This window comes from Prosopis cineraria, unplaced genomic scaffold, assembly GCF_029017545.1.
Source record: "Prosopis cineraria cultivar Desert tree isolate PC_DT_omini unplaced genomic scaffold, ASM2901754v1 PC12, whole genome shotgun sequence".
Lineage (NCBI taxonomy): Eukaryota > Viridiplantae > Streptophyta > Magnoliopsida > Fabales > Fabaceae > Prosopis > Prosopis cineraria.
The window spans coordinates 8606652-8619012 of NW_026555343.1; the positions used below are offsets into that span (position 1 = coordinate 8606652).

A 12361-nucleotide genomic window follows, 5' to 3' on the forward strand; every position below is an offset into this window, starting at 1 on the left:
GATTTTCACCTACTGAACTCCCAACGGCAGCACAACTTCGGCGAGTACAGGAGAAGGTTGATGGCGAGGAGGGAAGTCCGATGGTAGGGGCGGAGTTTGACGGTGAGGAGAGGAATCCAACAGTGAGGAGGGATGAAGAGCACGCTGTCGGTCGATGAAGGAGACTGAGGAATGGAATGCTTTGTTTTTTTTTTTTTTTTCACGGAGAGAAGAAAAAATCTGGTTATAAGAATAATTGGAAAAATTACAAGAAGGGGCATAACAAAAGTTACAAGAAAGGGAACAAAATTTTTTTATAATTTAAGACAAAATAAAACCTAACTTTTGCTCAATATAATTTGATACCAGGACCTTCAAGAAAATTGTTAGCATAAGTTCTAATAAACTACCACTCTTCACTTGCTATAAAAATAATTTAAATAAAATATTATTTGGAAAAAAAATTAATTTAATTTAATTTAATTTAAAATCTTGGATCATTACAACGCATGCTTAATTTATAATGTGAGATTGAATTAAAACACTGATTACTAATAGTAATATCATTAACCCTTGACACATCATGGTTAAATCTTAGCTAGCTTGGTATTCATGAGCATTGCACTCACGGTTATTAGTTTTGAGCTTAATACTTATACTTATTATTCATGAGTTACATATTTAAGCTTGTTTCATAGCTCCTAGTCATGCTTGTTGGTTATTTATTTCACACTCAAAAAATTAGACGTGACTGGCACGATATATATACGCAAACATACATTCCTTAAGCCTTAATCAAGAAATTTTAATCGAATATTTTAATTCATTTAAAATAAGATGGAAAATCATTATAACATTTTTATATAAACAAAAGATTCCTAGACTACACTTTTATTTTTGTTTTTAACATCTAAATAAAGCATTAAAAATTTTAAATAGTTATAAAATATAAATTATTATTTTTACAAAATAAAGTTATATTATATAATTAAATTTTTTTTAAAAAAATATTTTTATAAAATATAAAGTACTTTCAAAATATTATATTTGATATTTTATATATTAAAATGCTAAACACTATTGTAAAGTTAAAATTATTACAAAATAAATAAAAATACAAAAATAACAACTATCATACAATTTTCGATTATAAAATTTACAGATATTGTTAATTGTAAATTATTTATAGAAATAAAATACACATACCGGAACGTTTTATAATTGAAAAAGCTTTCATAGACTACACTTTTATTTTTATTTTTTAACATCTATAAGAGCTTTTCTTATAAAAAAAGCTCCTGTAGGATGACAGAACATGGGAGCGTTTCTTTCTTAAAAGCTTTCATAGACTACACTTTTATCTTGTTTTTTTAATTTTTGAATAGCTATAAGAGCCTTTCCTATTGAAAAAGCTCCTATAGGTTAGAGGATACGAGAGCATTTTGTCTCTGAAAAGCTCCCATATCTTTTTTTCTAGTTTATTTGTGCAGACCACATTTCTCCTGTACCAGATCCATTTATTCGACTCCACACTTCTTACATATCCTAAGCTCCATTTCTTCGACTCCACATTTCTTCTGTATCAGCTTCGGCCTTCTTATCCGTTTCATCCCTGGCTCCGTCATCTGCGTTTCTTCCTCCATTTCTTTGAATACCCAACTCCATCTTCAAATACCCAGTTCAGATATGGAGTTTGGTTTGCTTGATCGACGTCTATCGAGTCTAGGTTCGGCACCAAATTTCTAGATCCGGAGGTCCATCTCCCGTTATCTGTGTGCTGCTCAACTCTGAGTGGTTCGTTGTCTGCGTGTGCATGTGCTCGAGTCTAGATCTGGGTTCCGTGCTTGCGTCTCATACCATTTTCCTCACGGACAGCGCCGCCTCTATTTTCTGCATGATTCCTTGCTTTTGCAGATCTGAAACCAGGTTCCTCTTCAGCGCCCTGCGTCCATACAAACTTTTTTGACTTTTTCTTTTTCGGAACTAATGTCTAATGTTACCGTGACCATTGAATGGATTTCCTTTTATGCTGACCATCGAATGGATTTCCTTTTATGCTATCTATTTTGGAAGGAGAGCATTTGCTTGCTGTGCTTCACGCTTATTCAAATAAGAGCATAGACATGTTTAGTATTTGGAATCGAGAGGTGATGCTGTGCCCATATTACTGTTTCTTTTTCTTGTTTTTTTATGAATGCATTTACTGTTTCTAAATTCTTTCTGCACTCTCTTGAAATTGTGATTATAATCTCTTGTACATGTTTAAATATTGATTTAGATGTTTTATTATGAGAATTGTATTGTAATGACTTCAAAATTCAACTTAAATTAAAATCTATAATTATATGATTTAAGTGCATCTTATTAATTTTTGAGGAACTTCAAACAATGCAATAAATTTTATTTAAGCATCAAAAGAGGAGTTGGTGTAAATTCAGAAAAATTTAAGGTAAATAAATTAATTAATTAATTGATAAAATTTTTTTCTTGGTATTTTGACTTAAATTTTTCTAACCCTAGAATTTTAGTAGAATTAAAAATTTATAATAAGAAATTTTGAATGTATTTTATTTAAAGTTTTGGAGTAAATTATAATGACTTAGGAATTTAAGTAAGATTAGAATTAATGATAAGTTGTTGATTGTATTTCATTAATTTGTGGAACAAATAAGACAAGAGAAAAATTGTGTTAGTAATTCATATATTGAGTTGTTGGTTCGAGTTTTGCTGATGTTTGAGGGGTGTTTTATTTTTCTAGCCTTGGTGAGATTGCTATATTGCCCCTTTTGTAAACATAAAAAAAATAAAAATAAATAAATAATAAAATAATAATAATAAAAATAAAAATCTTATTTGGTAGATTTCGCAAGGAGTTTACTATATAATACTCTTCCCCCTCCTTGTCGGTTAGAAGTTGGAGAACAGAGTAAAGGAAAGCGTTCGCGTCCCTCTGTGTTTCTCTCCATCTTTCCTGTCGTGTAGGCTTCATCTTGCCGTCGGTGTGCTGGTCTCTTCATCGCCAACAAGTGTCCGTCACTTTCCTTGGCTATTCTTCCATCTCTGTCCAGTAAAGTAGCTGAAGTTCTTTGTTTATGCTCTGTTGCATGGCCGCCGAAGGTGTGTGCGTGTTCAATCTTTCTTCTTCCTTTCCTTCTCTGCAGTTGAACGTCCATGTGTATGTGCTTAATAAGCTTAAGTCCTTCCTCTTTTTGATCTGTAATTTCAGTTTTGTTTCCTTCTCTTGGGGCAGCCAAGCGGAAGCTCTTCTCCTCTTCTTTGTGTGGTCCGTGAAGTATGGTGTTGCATCTCTTACTGTGCTTTGGTTGAGGTAAAGTGTTGATTCTTTCTTCTTATGTGAGTATGACCCTAATAACAGTGTGAATCACGCTTATTCTTCCCTGAACCGATGCGTCCCTGTTTTTCTTGTTGCTGTTATGATTTCTTTTCCTTATAAAATAGAAATTATGTGGCAATTTCGGTTGATGCTGTGCATGATTTCAGTTGGTTAAGCTAAATATTGATGTTGAGAGATTTTGAAAAGGATGTTAAGGATAAAGAGGCTTGGTGTTTATTTGAATTTGGATGCATGTAAGATATTCGATAAAATGTTTAAAAGGAAATTGAAATTACAAATAGAGATTTTTAAAGAAATAACTTCTTTGACAATTTAAGTATTGAATTGTTATGTATGTATTGATCTTTGGAATATCTATTGAATGTTGTAGTAATGTTAGAAGGAAGTTTGTTGGAATTGTAGGAGGCCGGATAAAATTTTATTGTGTGTTATAAGAAGATTAGAAGAGAAATGAACTTGTTGTTGTGATTTAAGCAATGATGGCTATAAAATGTTTGATAAAGTGTCTGTTAGAATGAGAATTTTTAGATATTTCATTAACTTTTATAAGCACATAGTTGGTTTAGGTGTTAATTATCCATGGATTTAACTTTCAGTTTTGTGAAGATTTTTTTCATAAAGCTATTGCGAGACGAATTGGCTTTTGGAAAATTGCATGGCTGGTTATAAATAATAATGTTGTTTTAAGACTTGATTTTGAAAACACACCTAAGGTGTTCGATAAAACATGTGATAGAAGAACTTTAAAATTTTAATGTGATTAAAGGTGGTGTATATATGCACAAGTTTAGTTGTGTGTGTGCACGTGTGCGGGCGTGCGCTCGATAGAAGCAAAGTGTTAAATAGAGGGATATATATCTATATATATTAAGTTTAGTAGATATTAGAGGAATCTAGGCATAAATTATATTTAGTTGAAAACTTAAGTGATCTTAGTGGTGTTGATATTAAATTCAAGTAATAGATCATTGAATTATCTTATATATTGAATAGGTTGCTTAAAAGAAAAAAGATTTGACTGTAAAGAGTGAATTTACACTCAAGAACATTATAGGTAAGTGGATAACGTCCTAATCAATTTATATATTTAAAATTTTTTTTATCAACTATTTTTTTAATAATTTACCGTCATTAATATATGCCACTCTAGCATTGATTAATGTTGTTGATTAAGTTTCTTTAGCTCTTGAAGTTATTATGATTTATACTTATAAGATTGGTAGAAATGCTTTTATAAATTCTAGTATTCTTTTATTCAATAAAAACAATCATGGAAATGGGTGAAGAAGTTTATGAAACGTTAGTTGTGAATCTTCATATTTTAAAGGATTGATATTTTAAACAGTTTATGTGAGTTTGATATTGAGAAGAGAAAAGTTTATTTTGAAAGTGATGATATTCTCACATGTTTGAAAATAAATTTTAAGGGGACTTTATACAGAATACTGGTTGGTAATGGCAGTTCTGTTAGCTCTTGGTGTGCCATGGTACACTTGGCTAGTAGGGTGTTTATAGGAGGTACTAGCCCTCTACGACAATCAATGCACATGGAACGGAGGGATGGTTATTCGTGAGCATCACACTCACATTTGTTTCGTGGCTTTAGTTGCATTTGGTTACTTACCCTCGTGGACTATGTGTCCATGTTTGTTTCGTGGTTTCGCCTGCATTTGGTTATTTACCTTTGTAGATTGTGTGTCCACGTTTGTCTTCATGGCAAGAGCTGCATTTGGTTATTTACCTTCATGAATCGTGTGTCAATGTTTGTTAATTGTTCTGATGAGTCCTTATAATATAAATTTGATTATTTAATGATTTTACATTCTATTGATTTTTAACTGGTAAACTATTTACAATTATTTATTTTATTTATTTACTTTCTTACAATCAAGTGATAATAATATTTGATATGATATTTTAATAGTTCAAGATTTTATTTAAACTTTATAAAATTCTTTTATTTCTGAAGATTTTTAAATTTTTATGAAAATCATTGCCTCTTTAAATTGCAAAATTGTTTCAAACTTTTTTTTATTCAAGTTCAATTATTTATTGTTGAGACGTTATTCATTGAAAAAGATATTTTTGATCTTAGATGGTATAGCTAAACTTGTGTGTTGAGGTGTTTATTGAGCAGTTTTATTGCTGAGTTGAAGCGGAAGGATTACTTTAGACAAATCCTAATTTGAGGAAATTTTGAACCTTGTATTTATGTTGGAGTTTGATCTTAGGTGCTCCACATAAATTACGGGTAGGACCCTCATATTTCTTTTAAAAGTGAATATCTAATTTAATATTGTAAAAAAAAAAAATTAATCACCCTATTAATGTGTTCAAAGTATTAACCTAAAAGTTTCTCTGATCAAGATTTAAGGAATGTGAGTTTTGTACTCATATTCCATGCCAGTCACACTTGATTTTTGGAGTGTGACATGTATGACTCCCAACTTGAGGGATTTTCACAGATTTCTTATTATTCATGAATTTTGGCAGATTTCCTATTATTGGTTTTGGCTAGTTGCCTCATACCATTTTCCTTCCCAAAATTTCCTCATCGTCATCAAATAATGGCTCAAACAGAGATGCAAAGCAATGGCTGTGAAGTCATGGAGCCTTCCCCCAATATCCAAAAGGTAGAACACAACGGTGTCGCCTAAAATCCTCAAGCCTTTGTGCAATTATAACGCCTGATCCAGCTAGTTACTACAAGTGAATGAGAATAAAGGTATGTATCATTTTATTACTTCTAAATGATTGTTTGACTGATACTTTTAATATTTTTCTCTCTAAATATGTTGTCATGGGTTGTTGTAGAATTACTGAAATACTGCGTTTTAGGGGAGACTCTGCTCCACAATTTTAATTTGGTGTATTAATTAATACTTGTTTAATTTTAATTCGATCTATAACATGACAAAATTTGGACATTTGCTTTTTTTCTTTATTGTTTTTATAGGAACCAAAACAAGGGAGTGCAGATATTACATCATGAAATCCATGAAAGATGTTGTCACACATGGAGAAATAATCATTCCAGAAAACGTAAGTATCTTAAAATCAATTTTTATTAAATTTAATAACTAATTTAATTAATTATATATTATTTTATCTTACAGTTCTTTGAAGATGCTTCATGCAAGTCTTATAGGATGAAAGAATTAGATGAGTTTATAGAGGAGTGGTCAAAATATGTTATGAGATCTTTACAAGGTATTCAAAGTGGTTAGAATTTGTGGTTTAGGTATAAGTGTAGAAATATTATGAAAATTACATTGTTTAGTTGCTTATGAGTTTTGATATATAAAAGAAATACTTTGATCTTTACTTGAAGTCGTTCCTTAAAATTAAATGATAGTTGCCTTGTTGAAATTTGTATTGTCTTTTTAGATTGTTGTGCTGTTGGGTTTTGTCTAAAATATTGGTCATGATATACAATATAAATGGAATGGAAAAGAGAAAATGAAAAAATATAAAAAAAAATAAAATACCTACCGATGCATTTTATGGATAAAAAGCTCCTATAGATACCTTACAAGAGCTTTTCTAAAAAGAAAAGCTCCCGTATAAGGAAAGAGAAAATGAAAAAAATATTAAAAAATAAAATACCTACCAAAGCATTTTGTGGATAAAAAGCTCTTGTAGGTACCTTACAAGAGCTTTTTTGACAAGAAAAACTCTTATAGGGTCAAGCCTATCGGAGCCTTTCTTTTAGAAAAGCTCTGGTAGGCCTAACTTTTGGGAACTTTTCTTTCTAGAAAAGTTCATGTAAGGTATGCTTACAGGAGCTTTTCATCCTACAAAAGCTCTTATAGGTCTCCTCTATAAGAGCGTTTTACACGCTCTTGTATATTCAGGAGCTCCTCTTTTTTGAGCACTTGCAAAATGCTCCGAAAGCTTAAAATGGAACACTTTGAAAATCTTTTTTTTTTTTGGTAGTAGTGATACATATCTAACTTTTCTATTGTATAGTCGAGGGGAAAGAGCTTCCTGAAAGGCAAGGCATCGGACCATACTAAAGAATTATCCACAATTTCATAGCATTCAACATCAATACATGTTATAGAACACAAATTAAATATTGTGGCTCTCTTAATTGAGACTAATGCGATAGCTACAAGGATGGCCCGTCAAGTGGCGATTAATTGGGGATATCATCAATTTTTATGATGGGCTATATAGTAGAGCAGGTTAGTTTGAAGTCATTCGGGATGAAATGTTAAATGAAATCCTCAAGTATGAAATGGGAAGCACTAGTTTGATGAGTTTCTACTTGATGTAATTCTTCAATAATGCTAAGTTAATGACTTGAATTTTATATATGTGTGTGTGTGTGTGTGTGTGTGTGTGCATGCATGTGTGCGTACTAACTTGTTTATTTTTTCACACAAGTCATCTTTATACCTCATTTGTGGTTCTTCATGGTCTTGATTTGAGGTTCAATAATCCCTATGTCATCTCTCCCCATAATGATATTACTAAGGAAGCTCTTGAAGATCAAGAAAGTAAGCTTTTGGATCAATTCAAGGACAAGGGAGTAGATAATGATACCTTATTTCTCACTCCTTACTATCAAGGGTGAATTACTTTCTAGCTACTTTCAATATGAGTAAATATTTTTTGTATTTAATTGTTTGATAATACTTGTTATCTCTGGTTAGGGAGAACTAAATGCTTATTGTGATTAATCTTGTTGCTTTTAAAATATGGTATCTTGATCATCTTAATGGAGAACCAAACAACAAGTCAGATATGGTAGAACATTTTAATAAGTAAGTTAAATTTTTTTTTTCAGTTGTTATTTTTCATGTTATTTTAATTTTCACATAGAGAATTTCTCACATTTATTCTTTACTTCCTTCTTACAGTTATGATATTGTATCAGTCTATGACCAGCAAGACCTTATCCCACATATTGAAGGCATTGGACTCTTGCGATAAATGGGTCATAGTTAAAGTATTCATTTAATTTGCTAAGTTTTTAATCAAGAAATCATCGCCTGTTATACCATTCATTGATACGTGGTTTTTTTTTTTTACAATGCTTACTCCAGCCATATAAGAGCAACAATTGTGGTTATTTCCTAATGAGATTCACAAAAGATATCATTACCCATGCCCCTATCACATACTTAACAAGGTATATATTAAATTTAATCACACTTAAATTATAAATTTTAACCAACTTTAGTTAGCTAGCTATTAACTTGAATTTATTGTAACTCTTTGCATACAGTACTTTGAGGATATTTATTGCATATGGTATGTAGCCATACATGTAAAATAAGTTCTTGAAGAAGTAGCCTAAGCCATGTTAAATAGCAGAAATTGTTAGGCCCAGTAGTTAGTTTAGGTATATGTATATAACTTACACATCATTTGTTTTGCCAACTTTTACATCTTAGGCTACTTAATTTTGAAATTTTAGTTTGCAAATTAACCAAGATTTTAGATTTTTTTATGGTTTTTGGTTTAGGATATAGGAATAATATAGGAATTTTAATGTATTTGAATAGTAATTTTAATAGAAATAGTGATTGATTTGTTTATGGTTGTTGGCTAGCTGATACATAGTTGGTTTCTTTGTAAAATTTGCAGGGGGTTGCTTGCATAAAAAATACCACAAATACTTAAAGATCATAATAGCTGTCAAGTATTTAATAATACTTTATAATTATTTTAAAATAACCATCAAATATTAGCTTTTAAAACTGGTCAAAGCCTGAACCTAAAAACTAATACTTGATAATTTTTAACCATCAAGTAAGGGGGCCCTAATATATGGCACCCCCTTACTTGACAGTTTAAAATTGTCAAATATTGGTAAAAATAACTATCAAGTAATTGGACCTTTTGTGATAGTGTTGATTTGTTAAAATGGCTAGGAGGAAATTTTAACATCAAGATGTCGCGTTAAAATGAATGGTTAATGTGTTAAACTAGAAGATACCTAATGACGAAGTCTTGAAATCCTTATGATGCGTTAAAAGCATCCATTAACACGTTAAAAGAAAGGCAACGAAAAATGATAATTAAAGGGTCATTTTAATAACATGATAAACTTATGGTAAAAAAAATAAAAATAAAATAACATGATAAACTTAACTGCAACTCAGTCCCTTCATCCATTCATGCAAATATCTTGCTTTTGGGATCCTTGAATGATATTTTCCCTTTGACAAAAGTTAGATGCTATGTAAAATACAAAAATATCCATGTTTTTCTGCATTATAAACTAAAAGTAAGAAGCTTAGAGAGAGAGAGAGAGAGAGAGAGCCACTTGAAGTGCAATTTTATTTAATTATCACAAAGTGCAAGGAACTTGCTAAGCTTAATCCTGCGCATTACTTATTCATAGTTGACTACACTTCACATGATAGAGGCTCTACGTGCATTATATGATTCAGCTTTGATGAACACAGCAATAAGCAGATAATCATCAGTGATAACTAAAAGCGAGTTTCCATCATTGCCTCTGGCAATCCCAAGATCTCTGCAAGAATCACCATTAAGGGGACAGAACACAATCTTATAAGCGAAGAGAGTATATGGTTGAATCCTGAACGAACCCTGCAGAGTTTTCTCGTACCCACCACTGATTTTCACGGACTTCACCCCATCTTCTTCAACAATAGTCCACTTGGACGGCACAAGAACACAGGATGGTACCTTTCCCTCAACAGAGAAGAAGTCCACATTAATGCTTGGTGTGATGTATCTAATTTTTAATGGGGACGTAACTATCCAAGGCAAGCCGTAGTCGGTATCAATGGAATATGGAAGTTGCACAACACTATAAGGGCAAGTTTCATTTCCAGTCTTGGCGAGATCCAAGCCACCGCCTATTGGCCAGATATGTGGAAGGATGTAGTATGAGCCACCATTCTCAATGGGTTCGCCTTGACTGTCAAGGAGAAACTTGGCTGTTGTTAAAGAAGTGAAGAAGGCAAAGAGAACGAAGAGGGAAAACAAGGAAGGCTTCATTAAATTGAATGTAGAGCTTTTGTTTCTTGGGATGTGTTGTGTGGAAACGAGAGGATGGAGGCTTCTATTTATAGACCTTATTTCTACCAAAAGGAGGGGTAGTTTAGATATTCATCGATGCAAATTGACCCAAATAAAAGTAATATATCACATTTTGGAATAGGCACAGGCAGTGAACTCTATCTAGACTTGTGGCTTAGGATACAAACTAGGGAAGCAAGATGAGGAGATATATTTTGGGTGAGTTGGACTGACACAGAAGGCTGACTAATATAATAAAATTGATATTAATACCAATATTTAATAAAATGAAAGTATCCATAACCTCTTGCTGATTCCACTTCTCAGGAATGAGGAGCAACTATTCAAAAATAGGAGAGAGAACAAATGATTGAAGAATATTGAAAAAACACTACATCTTAACTCAAAACTTTAAGGTTCAAATTGATGAGTCCTTTCTTTTTATTATATATTAGTCATCAAGTTCAACTTTATCCAATGAATGTGGAATTTTCTATATCAACTCAAGTCCACTCATAATTGGACAATCTAACAATTTTAAGTGAGTGGGTGGAAATAGTTCTTTCAATTAAGAAATAGAGTGGAAGGACAAGAGCATTTGCAAGGAGGTATTTGTGAAATTATAATAAAAATGTTAAGAATTTTTTCTTGCTTAATGTAAAGTAAATACTTTTTGTGGCAAAAAAAAATAGATAACTTTATCTTGTAAAAATATCCGAGAAAGTATAACTTATAGTGTGGATGGAAAGGCCAACCGACAATTGTGTGGAAGGAAGAAGAGATTACATAGAAGCATCTCAGTTGGGAATAAAAATTTCTTCTTGTTTCATAGCGAAGCTTATCCTCAAATAATAAATGGAAACAAATAATACTTATGAGACAAATTATGAACATTGATTGTGAAAGAGAAATATGGAGAAATGGTCCTCTGTTTATTTTGTCACGAGCTTATTCACGTGGGGAACTGAAAACTACGTGTTTGTCTGCACCTACACACTTCCTTCCAGCCAACACGTTTAGGGACTAAAACTTTTTGTGTTATTTTTTGAACCGGTAAATTCCACCCACAAGCGAGAAAAAAAATCGTCTATAATATATTGGGATATGTTTTTTTTTTTCTTTTTGGGGGGAAAAAATGAAAATTGGAGTATCACAACTTCCTATATAATGTTGGTATATCCTGACACCAATGTGAGCAAGTGGAGAAACATAACTTCGCAGTATCAGCTTTCGGATTCTCATGCATTCGGTAGAATGTATTTTTCGTTGAGACCTCCATGTTGTTAAATTCTTTATATTTAATATGTTTGAGGGTAATTTACTTCACTAAAATAGTTTAAGTCATTTAGTTAAATATATTCTGACTTTTATATATTCTTAATCTATCTTCTAATTCATAGATGTGAGACTTTTTATTTCTTTATATATAGTATACTCTCTATTACTTTTCTTTTCTCGTTTTATTCTTGCCTAGCTTGTATGTCTATTCAATTTTTTTCTTTCTTTTTTGAATATCTTTTTTTTTTTCAGCTTTCATTCATTCTTTTTTCTCTCTGTTTTTTTTTGTCCCCAACTGAATGGCTCATGATGCCGTGCTAATGCTAATCTCTTTATATTAAGTAAAGTTGAGGATAGTCTACTTCATCAAAATAGTTTAAGTCATTTAGTTAAGCATACCCTAAACTATATACTCCCTCCGTTCAAAAATATAAGGCATTATTAACAAAATCTCACTCCTAATAAAGTAGTTACTTACTTTTAAACTAATCTTATTTTTTTATATTTATTCCTATTAAACATCCTACAATAAATATAAAGTCATTATCAATAGGGGCATATTTAAAACAAAGCCAATGATTACACCTCAAAAGATTAAAAATATTTTATATTTTTGAGTATCCAACTTTTCAAAAAAATACCTTACATTTTTTAACGGAGGGAGTATATTCTTAATTGATTTTTTAATTACTAGATGTGAAATTTTTTATCTCTTTTTTTATATAATATGTGCAACCGTTCCGTCCA

The 12361-nt window shown here is 31.4% G+C and overlaps 1 protein-coding gene and 1 long non-coding RNA gene across 2 annotated transcripts; one reads left to right on the forward strand and one right to left on the reverse strand.

The window, feature by feature from the left end:
- The first annotated feature begins 2869 nt into the window (after positions 1 to 2869).
- Positions 2870 to 7284, forward strand: LOC129287496 (uncharacterized). Its single transcript, XR_008587721.1, has 5 exons — positions 2870 to 3096; positions 3206 to 3307; positions 5828 to 6059; positions 6291 to 6376; positions 6451 to 7284. It is a non-coding gene; the product is annotated as an uncharacterized LOC129287496 (long non-coding RNA).
- Positions 7285 to 9600: 2316 nt separating this feature from the next.
- On the reverse strand, positions 9601 to 10366 carry LOC129287416 (trypsin inhibitor DE5 alpha chain-like). The gene has a single exon (XM_054923563.1). The coding sequence runs from the start codon at positions 10313 to 10315 to the stop codon at positions 9701 to 9703; it is 615 nt and encodes a 204-aa protein (XP_054779538.1). The 5' UTR covers positions 10316 to 10366; the 3' UTR covers positions 9601 to 9700.
- Between the last annotated feature and the right edge of the window lie 1995 nt (positions 10367 to 12361).

Bases quoted from the DNA above. Each gene is read 5' to 3' on its own strand.
- LOC129287416 (XM_054923563.1), bottom strand. From the start codon at position 10,315: ATGAAGCCTTCCTTGTTTTCCCTCTTCGTTCTCTTTGCCTTCTTCACT.